This window comes from Chelonia mydas, chromosome 4, assembly GCF_015237465.2.
Source record: "Chelonia mydas isolate rCheMyd1 chromosome 4, rCheMyd1.pri.v2, whole genome shotgun sequence".
NCBI classification, from domain to species: Eukaryota; Metazoa; Chordata; order Testudines; family Cheloniidae; genus Chelonia; species Chelonia mydas.
In genome coordinates, this window is record NC_057852.1 from 45807933 (window position 1) to 45822340 (window position 14408).

A 14408-nucleotide genomic window follows, 5' to 3' on the forward strand; every position below is an offset into this window, starting at 1 on the left:
CAAATCAAGTGACCACTGGTGCAATGCTCTTTCTGGCCAAAAAGGGTGCTGTTGGATTGGCACATCAGCTCACACAGCCAAATGATACTACTCCAAAAGAGAGATCATTGTTCATCCTAGCATCATCATATTTTTATGCCTTTTTAATGCATCTAATCATCATCTTTTTTCCCCCTTAAAGGATCCCATACATTCAGAATCCATCAAAATAATTGGTAACTTTATACTGCTTTTGCTAATAAGACATTAAGGCACAGACCCCAATACCACAGGATGGTACCCAACATTTACCCATTTTACATTATTTCTCTTTTTCCTCTTCTGTAATCTTCTGTAGTTGGAATACAAGATTACAAATACCTGGGACAGCACAGAGGTGATGCATGAGCCGGTGATCATCAGATTTGAGGCAGGTGACCAAGGATTAATAATGAAAGTGAATTCCCTATTCTTTGATGACCCTTCTGCCCCATCTGGTGAGCCAGGAAAGCCTTTTGATGGACTCTGGGATTATGAAGGTGAGAAATATAAATATATACACACATGCGCGGTTATGGAGATTAGATTTCAGAATGTGGAAAAACACTAACACCTATGTAGTAATATCTTCTTGTGACTGCAAACAGCCTGAAATAGCTCTGAGAGAATTTCTCCCATTAACTCAAAGTAGTGTTGACTCTAATGGTAATTTAAATGTCAACATTCTTATTAGCTCACCGGTGATCAAATCATGCAAGAAAGGAGAGGGATGATTAAATGTTGCTGATTTTCATAATATTATGTGTCTTATTTTGTTGTCTCAAGTGAACAAAGTTTACCTTGAGTGGTGCTTGAAGAGTATTTATACCTTCCTACTCCTCCCCCACTCCCAGGATTTGACGCCCTCAAAAGTACAATTTTCAAAGAAATGTATTGTGTAACTTTAGACCTCTGGAGGCTTGTTCCATAGTTGGATCTGTTCAGCTGAGAATGCTTTTTCCCCAGCTTTCATTTATTTTGTCTTGGGTTTTGTGATCTGCATTGTCCTAGAAGATCACAGTTGTCATGGTGGTTCATAAATGGAAATCTGGTCTTTAAGGAAGCTGGGACTTGGTGCATTAATTGCTTTGAAGATTAGGACTAAAGCTTTAAACTAGCAATTGAAGCTGACTGGGATACAGTAGAGGGATTTGAGAACAGGTCTGGTGTGCTTATGGTGGACTGTATTCTGGAGACGCAGCCAGCTGTATTTTGTACCAGCTGAAGCCTGTACATGATCTTCAAGTTTGGCTTCATACACAGTGAATTTCAGAAATCCATCTACCAGGTGTTGAATGTATGGATCACTTTGGCCAGGTGTTATGTATGTGTGGGGAAAGAATGAAGCTGGAGGTTTTAAAAAAAAAAAAAAAGGCATTTTTAAATACTGAAGCTGCCTGGTCATCCACATTTCATGAAAAGTCAGTGAGCCTGTGCACCACTTTGATGAATGGGGACTTTATACTTTCAATGGAAGACTGGGAAAGTGTGTATGATAGTTCTATATAGCAGCGTTTCTCAAACTGGTGTCTGTGAGGATACTCCAGGGGGTCCCTGGGCCCCGCTGATCAACTCCTCCCCCTCCCTCCCAGTGCCTCCTGCACGCTGGGGAACAGCTGTTCAGTGGCTTCAGGTATGAAGGAGGCGCTGGGATGGACGGGGGGCGGGGGGGGGATGGGGCATGCTTGGGGGAGAGGGGAGGAATCATGTCCGGGACCACTGGCCCTGCTGATCAACTCCTCCCCGTCCCTCCCAGTGCTTCTGCACGCCAGGGAATAGCTGTTCAACGGCATGCAGGAAGCACTGGGAGGGACGGGGAGGAGTGGGGACAGGGTGCTCAGGGGAGGGGGTGGAAAGAGGTGGGGCGGGAAGAGGTGGGGTGGGGGCAGGGCCTGGGGTTGAGCTGTGGGCTTTGAGGATCCCCAAAAAATTTTAAATCAAAATGGGAGTCCTCCAGGTTGCTAAAGTTTGAAAACCGCAGCTATATAGCATTTTGCCTTTCCATTGAGCACCACTTTGGTCTTGCGTGGGTTCAGCTTGCGCAGCTGCTCTTATTCCAAGAGCTGATTTCTTGTAGGTGTTCTACACTTGAGTAGTGGTGGTGGCTGCATCACTTGAGGATGAGGTATATTATTGAGTGTCATCAGCATACTGTTGGCAGCTGAACCCATGGCCTCTCACTATCTCTCAGGTAGGTATTAAAAAGAAGCAGGGATAGTATGGATCCCTGTAGGACCTCACAGGTGAGGGCCTTCAGAGTGGGGGAACCATCACCACACTCTGGGCTCCTCTGGAGAGGTACAATTGGAACCACTGTAGTGCTGGTCTATCTACTCCTGCTGTTGCATGTAGGAGTGTTAGCAGTACCTTGTGGTCCAGTTTATCAAAAGCTATAGAGAGGTACAGCAATACTAGCCTAGAAATCTTGGCCATAAGAATGCCATCTCTTAGTATCGCCACAGCTGTCTATGTTCTGTGCCGTTGTCTGAAACTTGCTTGTGAGTCTTCCAAGGTGTTGGTTTATGTAGCATTGTTGGAGCTTGATTACTACTTTCTCAGTTATTTTGTCTAGGAATGGGAGGTTGAAAATGGGATGTTAGCTGTGAGGTTTTCAGGGTCAAGTGATGGCTTAAGTATCAAATGAACTATTACGTGTTTTCAAGAAGCTTGATAGGTATACGTCTCTGAAGGAGGCAATGACTATTTCCATTAGTAGTGGGCATCAGTCTGTTGCATTGATTGCATTGATTACATGGGGTAGAAGGCTTATTTTGCCTCCTTATTGCTGTGGTGTAGTCCTGTAAGAGTTGTTTGTGCTGCTGGTGGGTGGATTCAAAGTGTCTTTTTGTACCATGGGCATTCTAACTTTCTGCCTATGCACGACTTCTATAGTGGTTAATCTGTGAATCAAGGTGATCTTCTTGGTCAAATTGGGTGAACGGGTGTGTCATATAGATTTCCTTTTGTTTAATGGCTGGTAAAATAGCTGTGCTGAATGGAATATACATTCCGTTCAGCACAGCTATTTTACCAGCCATTAAACAAAAGGAAATCTAACGCATTTCTAGCTAGATTACTTACTAACTTAACAGAAGTTCTGAGGATATCTGAAGAGCATTCCTGATCTGTTTCCGGCAAAAGCATCGCACACACAGACAGACCCTTTGTTCCCCCCCATCTCCAGCTTTGAAAGTATCTTGTCTCCTCATTGGTCATTTTGGTCAGGTGCCAGCGAGGTTATCTTAGCTTCTTAACCCTTTACTGTGGCGGTTCAATGACAAGACAGAACACAGCTTTTAGCAAGCAAGCAGGCTGGTCTCTGCTAACGGGCTTCTCCCTGTCAGCTTTCCACCTTCCCCTTTATTCTCTCTCTCTCCCCGCGCATTACATTCTCCAACAGATAAAAGGAATACACTGGCTTTGTTTAACATTCTTATTTACCAATTTCTATCTACCGCATTCCTTGCTCTCGGGCCTTGAGCCCAGTCCTGAGAGGCTTCCCACGGTTCATGTCATCTTGGCGAGATTCCAAGGTTGATGCCCTTGGATGGAGCAGTGTGTGCACTACTCCTACACAACACTCCAGGTGTGCCCTGAATGTTGCCAAGTGCATAAACCTTTATGAATCCTACACTTTACAGGTGAAAGGGTTTTGCCTCTGGCCAGGAAGGATTTTATAGTTCTGTATACAGAAAGGTGGTTACCCTTCCCTTTATATTTATGACTGATGCCTTTGTCTCAAGCCACCCTGTGGTACTGAACATCAAGTGATGGTTCTGTTGTACTAACTCATCAGCGCCTTGTCCTCTTGTGCTGAGTTGCAAACCTAGAGAATTCAGGAATCTTCAGGGGTGGATCAGCATTTGGATGCTCACTGTCATTGTGGGAAGGAAGAAAGGCAATGATCTTGTCTGGACGAGGTTATGATCGTATGGAAAATGGTATGATGTTGTTGTCTACAATATACACTCCTAGGCTGAAGATAGGATCCAACATATGTCCATTTGCATGTCTGCATCTAGAGCAGGGGCGGGCAAATTTTTTGTCCCGAGGGCCACATCGGGGTTGCGAAATGGTATGGAGGGCCAGGTAGGGAAGGCTGTGCCTCCGCAAACAGCCTGGCCCCTGCCCTCTCCCACTTCCCGACCCTTGACTGCCCCCCTCAGAACTCCTAACCCATTCAACCCTCCCTGCTCCTTGTCCCCTGACCGCCCCCTCCCGGGACCCCCCGCCCCTAACCTTCCCCCTTGGGACCCCACCCCCTATCCAACCCCCCCCGCTCCCTGTCTCCTGACCGTCCCGTCCCGTCCCCCCCGCAAACATCCACCCCATCCAACTGTCCCCTGACTGCCCCTCGGGACCTTCTGCCCCTTACCCAACCCCCATTCCCCCCGCCCCCTTACCATGCCGCTCAGAGCAGCAGGACAGGCTTATTGGAAAGCATGGAAGGTGGGCAGGTAGGAGCCATGCTGCCCGCATGGCGGCATAGCTGTGGATAAGGGGAAACAGCGGGGGAGGGGCTGGGGACTAGCTTCCCCGGCCAGGAGCTCAGGGACTGGGCAGGATGGTCCTGTGGGCTGGATGTGGCCCGCGGGCCGTAGTTTGCCCACCTCTGATCTAGAGCCTGCCTGGGAGAATCCCATGGTTTCCATGTAGACCATGAGATCAAGTACTACTGTATCATGTTCGTTGTCTATATGGAGGTTGAGGTCACTGGGGACAAGGAATCTGAGGGATTCCAATACCATGCTGGACAGTAGCTCTAGAAGTTCCTCCAGGAAGTTGATAGGCTTTCCATCTGGAGGTCTGTAAATCACTAGGAGCTCTAGTTTTCTATTGTCTTTGCCTCACAGATCATTGGGATGCACTCAAATGTTTTTGTTTGGTAGGTGTAATTTCTTCTGCAGCCGAGGTTGGAAGGGAACAGAACTATCTCAATGACTCCTCCTCCTTTTTCTGGTGCATTTTAGGGTGTGCCTCAAAATGATCAGTTGTGTCAAGATATGAAAAATATTTAGTTTGTTAACAAATTAAGAGTCTCTGAGTTAAAATATTATGCTCTGTATGTACGAGAAGAATTGCTAAAATTAATCCTATAAAATAAACAGTTATATTTAGGAGCAACTGGATGACAGATGAACATAAATGTGTTTTGGAATATTAATTTTCTAGAAGTCTAAGAAGGTTTGCAGTTAAAATTACTTAAATATATATATATACACATGCTGGCTGAAGCTGATTGAAAAAGAAACTATTTTTTGAGAAACTTTGAAATCTTCTATTTTGCAGGGTTTTAAAGGTGTTTTTTTTTTTTGTTTGTGAATGTCTCTGTGTCAGATTTTTTTAAATCAAAATTGCATTTGAAATTGAACACTTTCATTTACTGAACATTACTGAACATGAACATTTCATTTGCATCTTACAAACATTTCTATTTAACATAAATGACGTTTTTAGTTAGGAAAAAAAGTTGATGATGATTTTTGATAATAAAGTTGATTAAAAATATCCCAAAAAGTTTTGAGAAAAGGAACGTTCTGAAGATGTCAACAATTTGTAAATAAAACTTCATTTTTAAATAAGGCAATTTTTCCTCAAGAAAACTTTTTTGTAAAAAATGTTGCCCAGCTCTAACAGTAGCATTCTTTCATATTTTGGATTGCTTACCCATTACAAAGTGCAATGCTGCAATGCACAAACAAAAGTGTGTTTATCAGGCAGGAGAAGACTGGTTCAGAACAATCACAATTTTCACTAAAAAGTCAAGTGAAACCTTTTAGAATCCTGGTAAACCTTTATTTAAAGGCTTCTTTTGGTGGCAGGTTTCTTTAGGGGTAAGGTCAAAGCAGACCAGTCTACCCTATTCCTTCAATACCAAATCTGTCCCCTTCCAAATATATCAGTGTTTAACTACACAATATGCCTAGAGATCCCACCACAGACAGTATTTGTATTTGTCATGTGAGAAAAATAATCATTATTGAGACAGTCTTTCCATCCTCACAACTCTGCAATGCTCGAAACATCTTAAAGATGAATAAAAGAATAATTTAGAGGACACGTGGTTTATCTGTGAAGACTGAAACTATCCCACGGATATAATCACAGGCAGTAGCCTTATGGTATTCACTTTTCCTAAGTGCAAACTTTCTTAATTCTTGGAATTGTTTTTTTTTTTTTTTTTTTTTACAGTTGTTGAATCCTTTTTTCTGAGTAGTGAGACTAAAGACTATCTCGAAGTGGAACTTTGCCCGTAAGTTTTGATTCGTAATACTGATGATGCATTGTTGATGTTTCTCCTCTAAATCCTTGTTCTTTGTAACCTTTATGTTCAGAGATATTGCTGATTTTTTTTCTTTTTTTGTTTTTTGTAAGTGGCATACTGTACATTGACGTTGGGGGCGTTAGTTTCAGGCATTAACTATTTTTTAATGAAACCAGTTTATATATGGGTGTAACGTATGACAGGGAGAACTGGAGGCCTGAGTGTGAGTGAGGGGAATATGGAGGTGCTGCACGTGGAGAGGACAAGTCAGGACTGGTGCTCCAGTAGGGCTTGTGGAGTGGGTAGGGAAAGCTAGCTTGAGTAGTTAAAACTTTATTCCAATTTTACACCCTTCTTGATAACTCTATTTGAAGTACATTGCTGTCCCAGCTCTTACATATATCTTACTGTGCATATTATGTGGACCTCAACATTCTAGGTTGTAATTTGTTTGCAACCTTGGATCTTGTAAAAGGACTCCCCCGCTGCACTCCCAACATCACCTCTGCTCTTAGTAACACAGGTAAAGAACAGAGAAAACTTTACGCAGGCAGCAGCTTGGCCATAGTATGAATAAATCTGGAAGGATTTTCCTCCCCACCGCCATTGTTTTATGCTGCAGAGAATTCCAGCAGCTTTATGCCTTAAATTAGGCATACAAAGAATGCTAATTACACAGGAAAAGCTCCAGTCCATAGGTAATGAGAAATTATTGAAAAGGAAATGCAGTGATATAAAAAGGAGTTAAAATATCTTAATGTTTTCCAGAGTTTGGTAGCTAAAGCTGGTCGGGAACTCTTTGACAATTTTTTTATTAGAAAATGCAAATTTATTGAAACAAACTTTTTTCAGACCGTATTGGGTATGATGAGAGTTTCTCAGGTCCAGGACAGGGGCAGGGGAGAAAGAGAGATCCCAAAACAGCCCAGTGGTTAGGGAACATATCTAGCCTCTAACCGCTCGGAGAATCTAGGGCCTCTCTATCTCAGCAAAAAATAAACCTTGGTTTTGCTCTGCATCAGAATGGAACCAAATGTCAAAACCTCAACATTTTTCTCAAAATGGAATTCTTGTTTTCCAGCCAGTTCTAGTGACAGCTATTTTATCAAATTTTTCTCATCCATGGCCCCAGAGATCTTTGGATTCTTTTGCCCCCATAACCCATAAACCCGGGAGACTAAAGACTCAGAACGTTAGTTCATCCATGAAAGCTCTTGGCTTGTCACTCAAAGATTATCTTTATTAATTAGAAAAATTGTCTGCTCCATTTACACTTAATGGAACATATCCTGTATTCCTTCCCACCTATGGAAAACTGCTTCTGAGTCACAGCAAATGTGTAATCACTTATTTTTTAAATTTAAAAAATGTGAAGATTCATATAAACTATTAATAGTACTGCTCTTGAAATGAGGCATTTATATACACTGCATAATGGCGGGTTTATTTAGAACTCTTACTGCTTGTGGCTTGGCAGCCAGCTGTAATCTGACTAATTAATTCTGGTCATAAATGTGGGGTTGTTTATTTAAAAAAAAAATTCAGGGGCTAAGTGCAATATTTAATTGTTTGTTACTAGAAAAAATAATGGTAGTCATCTAGTACTACCTGTTTCTTGGGGGGTGCTAATTATGGTTTTGATGTATCTTAGTACGTGCCATATTACAAATTAAAATAATGAATAGGGAATGGAGAGATTACCACATTAGAAGTCAGGCAAGAGACTCAGATGTTATCAGAAGCCACCAGATTGATACTTAGGCAGCTCATAATTGCATCTAGACCCTGAAGATGCTGTGTATCATGGTGATCTATTTATTTTTATTGGCTTTATTTGTAACATATGGAGATTCTTGGTAAAAACTTAACCACTCCACTGCTTACAGACCTACAGTTAACTTTCAGCAACAAGTCAAGGACCATGTGTTCCTATGTGTTTGTGGGTTTTGTGAATTTTTTTTTTTTTTGCAGGTTCAAATGATCAAAAGTCTTATATTAAAAATGTTAATTTTTCTGAGACATCATATAGATTTAAACCACAAGAGACACTGGCATTCAGCTTTCTTAAAAACACATAATGTAGGACAAAAATCAGGGGGATGAAATGGTGAAAGCTAAGAATGTTAGTGTGAGGTGGGTTAACCCAGCTGCTGCTGCCTCTTTGCCATTTTTCCAAAAGTGAGCATTCTTGAGTTGCATGCACATGTACATTTCATCTGTCTTTAAGCATACATTTTTCAATTCATGACTATGAGATGGTCAAGCATGATGAGCAGTAACTTACTCCAGAAATATTCCCCTTGGAATCAGTGGGGCTATTGGTGGCACTACGCAGCGTAAGTAAGAGTATGCGAATTTGGACCTTAATGAAAACAATCTACTCTAGATGTCCAGTTCGCAAATTTCAAGTTCTATTCCTAAGTTCGTTAATTCAAACCTCTATTGTTATTTCCAGAGTACCCAGATAGAAATATGCCTTGTATGTCATTTTACTTATTTTAATAATGTATATACTTTTAAAAATCCCATAAAATCTTCAATCCTAATTCTGAAAATTTTGGGCCTGATTCTGTGAGTTGCTGAGTACCTTCTGCAGGTTGCCACGCACCCTCAAATTTCATGGGGTTCTCTTGCGTGAACTGAGGGTGCTCAGTATCTCACAGGTTCAGGGCCCATTATTGTAAATGAAACACTGCAAATATTGTATCAAATCCATAGAGGCACAGCATTTTAAAAAGCATACAATATGCTGCAAGTTGTCACCACATCTGGATCAATCTATATTATTAACTATGGGTCTCTACACAACTAACTAGAACATATTAATTAAAATATATATAATTATTGAAAGATCAAGCAATCATACATTCTTCATGTTTACAGAGAAGGGGGAGTTTGTTTACTGAGTTTGTAAACAGAGGTTTGAGTAAATGGAAGTTATTTATTTATCACTGACATAAATGATAAAGATATCTCTCTCTCTATGTGAAACAAGATGTTACATTGATTGTGGGCTGGTAGGATGTTGAAATCTCACTATCTTTGGGGCACTTGTTTATAGAATTCATCACAGATTATGTACAATGTGATGAACATTATTTAAATGAATCCAAGCAGCTGGTCTTTAAATTGATTTTCCTATGTAGTAATTAACTTCTGATGTAGCAAAAAAGTTAGATGATGAAGTTTTGATTTATTCTCTGTGTCTAGACATAACTTAAATTTGGGTACCATTTTAATTTGAACTGATCACTGTTGTAATCTATTCTAATGGGGATAAAATAGACCACTGCCTTTAAAGTGTGTGAATGCATATGTTTGTCACTTCCATTACCAGTGGGAATTAGGACTGATCAGTCAACTTGACTGAAGTCTTCAGGGAACAAGCTTCTGACTAGTTGAAGATGAGATTAGATGTTAAATTAAATTCTTCAATATTTTACAAGGGAGGACTCTGAGCTAGTTATGGAATTTGTTTTGACATTATAACTGAAATTCTCTTTTTTTTCTCATGTTTATCTTTGGCTAGGCATGGACAACATCTTGTATTATTGCTCTCTGGAGGAAACTGTTTTGAAGTGAGTAATGTTCCGCAGAAACATTTAACAATGAAATGAAAACCAAAAACCTGCTTTTTTTTTTTTTTTTTTTTAAGTACTTGTTATAGTGTTTTCCCTTGTACTCAGTTGCTTGTAATAGCTGTTCAGAAAATAAGATTTCTTTCATCACTAATTTTGCTGTTTTTCCACTTGGCAATATTATTATTTTTGATCTTTGTGTTTTAAGGAGCACAAATGAACGAGGGTCTTTTATTTATTACTTTATTTACTCTGATCTCAGTGATGTCAGAAAAGTTCCAGGGACAGGGATTTTAGGGCTTGATTCTGCAAGGTACCTCCTGCATGGTGCCATTTCTCCTCACCTCTGAATGAATTATCTCACAGAAGGGACTCTCAGCACCTTACTGGTCAGGAATTAGCTTGTGTTCCCTCTGCAGGCTGGTTTTATAGCTTAGAACAAAGATCCTCAAACTGTTTCACAGGATGGACCATATATTATTAGTAAGGCTAAGATTTTTGTCACAGTTATTTTTAGTAAAAGTCAGACAGGTCACGGGCAACAAACAAAAATTCACGGAGCCCGTGACCTGTCCCTGACTTTTACTAAAAATAACTGTGCAAGCCGCGTGGCAGAGGTGTACAGTCTTGGCTGTGGCCCCCGCAGCAGGGCAGGAGCGAATGGCCCCAACTATGGCCCACGCCACAGGGCAGGAACGCATGACTGTGGCTGTGGCCCCTGCTGCAGGGCAGGAGTACATGGCCCCGGCTGTGGCCCTGCTGCAAGCATTGGGGCAGGAGCGCACGGCCCCGGCTGCGGCCCCAATGGCAGGGCTATGTGGGGAGCATAGCCCCAGTTCCAGCCCTGGCTTCAGCTGCGGACAGCTGAAGCTGAAGAAGTCACAGAGGTCCAGTGAAGTCACGGAATCCATGACTGCCGTGACCTCTGTGACTAAATTGTAGCCTTAATTATTAGTGAATTTGTTTTGTGGACTATCCTTCACTCCCCACCTATCCAGTTCATAATCTTTAAACTACAGCTATTATCTACATAGCGAGTATTGTTAGAGAAGTATTGAATGCATTTTTAGTGGTCTCCAATGCACTATAGTATTTGGAAACAAACAGGAGATCCAACAGCAAGTGACCAGCCAGCTTTCCACAGACTACCAATAAGTGTTCTATAGCCTACAGATTGGAAATCTTTGACATAGAACATAAAATATTGTGAACTAAATGCCCAAAACTAGGTGCCTAGGTTGTTATTGCAGAAATAGGCACACATGAGTGAAGAGAGTGAAGATTTACATAATTTACCTGTTTTCAGCTATGTGAAAAAGTGAGGTACAGATCCTGACCCTAGCTGTGCACTCACACAAGGGAACAAATGGTGCCTGCTGCTCATAGTGTGAAGGAAAGAGCAACTACCACCAAGATGCTATTCCTCTTCCTGTAAAGGGGGGTGGATAATTGGTTAACAGGGTCTGGGAGTGGGCAGAGTCTTGGTTCTGCCCCCTCAATGTGTTGGCCAGCACATCTGAGATGGCACACAGAGGAAAGTGAGCTGCTCCAGAGAAAGGGATGGTGCAGTTCACTTGTCCGCTAGAGGAAGGGGGAAGCAAGGAAAAGAACTGAAATGTTCCTGGGGAAGATTATTAGGGGAGGATTGTAAGATTACTGTCTACCCCTGAATATTGATAGTTTTCCTTTAAATGTTTGCAATGGAAAAGTCTGTTCAGGTGATCCTGAAAAGAAAAGAGAAATTGAGTTTGTTCAGTTTTTTACTCTTTATGGTGTATAGACAAGACCTAGAAGTGTTGCTTTATTTTTAATATTTTTCCTGCTGTTTTTAACCTTAGAAATATTAAAGTCTAACCTTCTCTAGTGTTAAGAAAATAGGAAAACAGGAGCTGCTATACTTGTTCTGACCAATAGTCCATCTAGTCTAGTATCCTGGCTGTGACAGTGGCCACATCATAGTTATTCTGTGATCAACCAGTACACCCTGATCTTTCCCCGCCTCTGTCTCGTCCAACTGATAAATCCCCAGTTTATAGCAAAAATTCTTGTTGTTAGTTCCTAAGTGCATGACTTTGCACTATTAAATTTCGTCTCTTTCTGTCTTCTTAATTTTAAAGAGGTGTTGTTGGTAAACTTGTGGGGTAACTCAAAGTGTATTAGGAGCTCCCTTAGCCGCTAGATGAATTGACAGGTGTGCTGAATCTTTTTCCCAGTTGATATAAGGTAATATAGGGCGAGTTAATGAATAGGAACACAATACAAATTATTTTTAACAACCTGAATAAAGACCTCTTCCCATCTCAATTAATCAGGTTTACTGATCTATCACAATAATGGGTCCAGTACAAAATAGATGGGTAAGATACATGCTCCAATGTCTGAATGCTATCAGTTTACCAGTGCTTTTCCCTCCCACCCCCGCCAGCTTGTACTGAAAAAACAAACAAACTCACAACCTTCCAGACTTTCAGTTTCTTTATGAAATATAAAGAAAATGATACAAAGCTATATCTCTCCATTGCAGATAATCTTTAAAGGAGATTTAGACTCTTATTTAGGTGCTTATATGGGAGCTGAGCACTTTTGAAAATCTGTCTCTCATAGACTAGTTTTGATTGGTTCATTTCAGAAAGGACCACTGTAACATTTCCAGACTTCCTTAAGCTCAGGAAGTGCATATTGTATAGGGATCTGATGTTCATATTCTACATTATATTTTAATTTGTTTTTTACTACTTTGTGGTGGCTGAAAAAGAAATACAATAAAAACAATTGTTAAAATATGTTTTAAAAAAGGAAAAATCCCTAAGGCTCTTTTCTGAAAATGAAAACATTTAAAAAATTACTATAAAATATGTTTTCTCACTGTACAGGATTTTTTACAATGAGAATAAAATAATGTTATTTCTCAATATGAGTCCTAGGAAAATGCAAAATGGTGTTCATTTTATCCCAGTTGCTCACTTTGCCAACTATTTCACTTCATGGTAGGGCTCTGTCTGAGGAATACTAGCTTCAAGATTAAATACAGGTCATTTGTTTTTAAAAATGATTTTAAAAAAATTTAGAATAATCATGGTAAAATTTCTGTAATATCTTTTAAAAATTAATGGATTTTCACTTTTGTTTTTTACTGATAGGTTTGCAAATTGCAATCACTGCTCTCTTTATCCTCTTCCCCTGCTGTTTTTTTTTTTCTTGGTGGTAATCAGGGATAAAGTAAAATTTACTATCATTTGTGTTACTGCCTGTAACATAAATCATAGTAATAGTACAGTTTATTTGAGTAATACCTGTATGCCTGCTAATCAGTTGTAAATTGGTTCCATGGATGTAACTATCAAATTAATAATAAAAAAAATTTACCACTAGACACATTCTTACATCCAAATTTTGGTTACACTATGTAAGCAACTGAGGTCACTTTAGACCTTTTATTTATTTTTATTAATATTTAAATACTGAGCAGTCCAATATCACTTGAAATCCTTGTGTTGCACATATACTTCTACTGTTGGCTCACAGTGTCAGTTAACTGAACATTGCACTTAAGGCTTCCGTTGAGTTGAACAGGATTTCTGTCTTGCATGAAATCTTTGGCAGATGGATTTTGTAAGGTCAATACACTGTAGTAATGATGTTTGATTTAGCATGAGGCTCTGTATCTTTGTGAGAATTCATCAGAAAATGTTCACCTCCTGTATTGACAAAGGATTTTTAAGGTGAGTAAAGTGCAATTTTAAAAAGCGTTCTTGTAGTTAAAGTCCCAGTCCTGCTCTTGTTGAAATAAATGGCAAAACTCCCAGATCTTGCCTTGGGGAATGAAATATGGCTAATATTTAAGCAGTGATGGCTGATGGGTTATTGACCAGCTGAGTGAGGAGCCTTAACGTTCATGTAGCCCCTTGTCTCCTGCAACTGGTGTTTCACTTCCAGGAAATGACCAGTCCAGAGATTGCTATTGTAAAAAGGGACTCTGTCAACATAAAAATTACATGTATGTTGTTACAGACCTGTTACAGGTATTCTAACGCCTAAGATTACTATAACTGAGGCTAAAGAGAGAGTGAGACTTGTTTTTGTTTTGTCGGATTGTTTATTGTGTACATACTTGACCTGTATAATCAGTTTCATTGTTTCCCCTGTAGAGTCAGATAGTTCATCAGATCATCCAGTTATGTTTGGGTCTTTCACAGGGTAACAGGGGAGAGAGAAATTTCAAAACCAAGGGTATGAATTTTAAAACCATAAACACTGACTGTAGGACTCAGGTGGATGTTGTACGTGAAACTACGTTTAACTGATGTTCAATTTGATAGTGTTCCTTTACTTATGAACATTTAAAAATGTGAGAGGGTGGGGAAATAAAGAAATTACTTTTTCATGTTTTGAAAAATTTAACTGAACAGCATATTGCTATGCTTATAGTCTCCTGTTTACAATACTGGTCTTTTCCCAGCAGTGAGAAACAAACTACTTTGATTTTAGGAACAAGTGGTTCTGTTTGTTTGAAGAGGAAAAGTCACTGGGCTTGAGATTCCTTGACA

The 14408-nt window shown here is 40.1% G+C and overlaps 1 protein-coding gene across 6 annotated transcripts in view; it reads left to right on the forward strand.

The window, feature by feature from the left end:
- LOC102944152 (UPF0462 protein C4orf33 homolog) overlaps nt 1–14408 on the forward strand; it is a 61199-nt gene that overhangs the window by 3198 nt on the left and 43593 nt on the right. For 4 of the 6 annotated variants that reach the window (XM_043545588.1, XM_027821629.2, XM_043545586.1 and 1 more), the window contains exons 1-3: nt 38–518; nt 6211–6271; nt 9813–9861. In XM_043545588.1, coding sequence (XP_043401523.1) covers nt 380–518; nt 6211–6271; nt 9813–9861 — 249 coding nt within the window. In that variant the 5' untranslated portion in view covers nt 38–379. Of the gene's footprint in view, nt 1–37; nt 519–6210; nt 6272–9812; nt 9862–14408 lie in introns of those variants that run through there. The other 2 variants (XM_037897209.1, XM_043545585.1) reach the window with 2 other exon arrangements.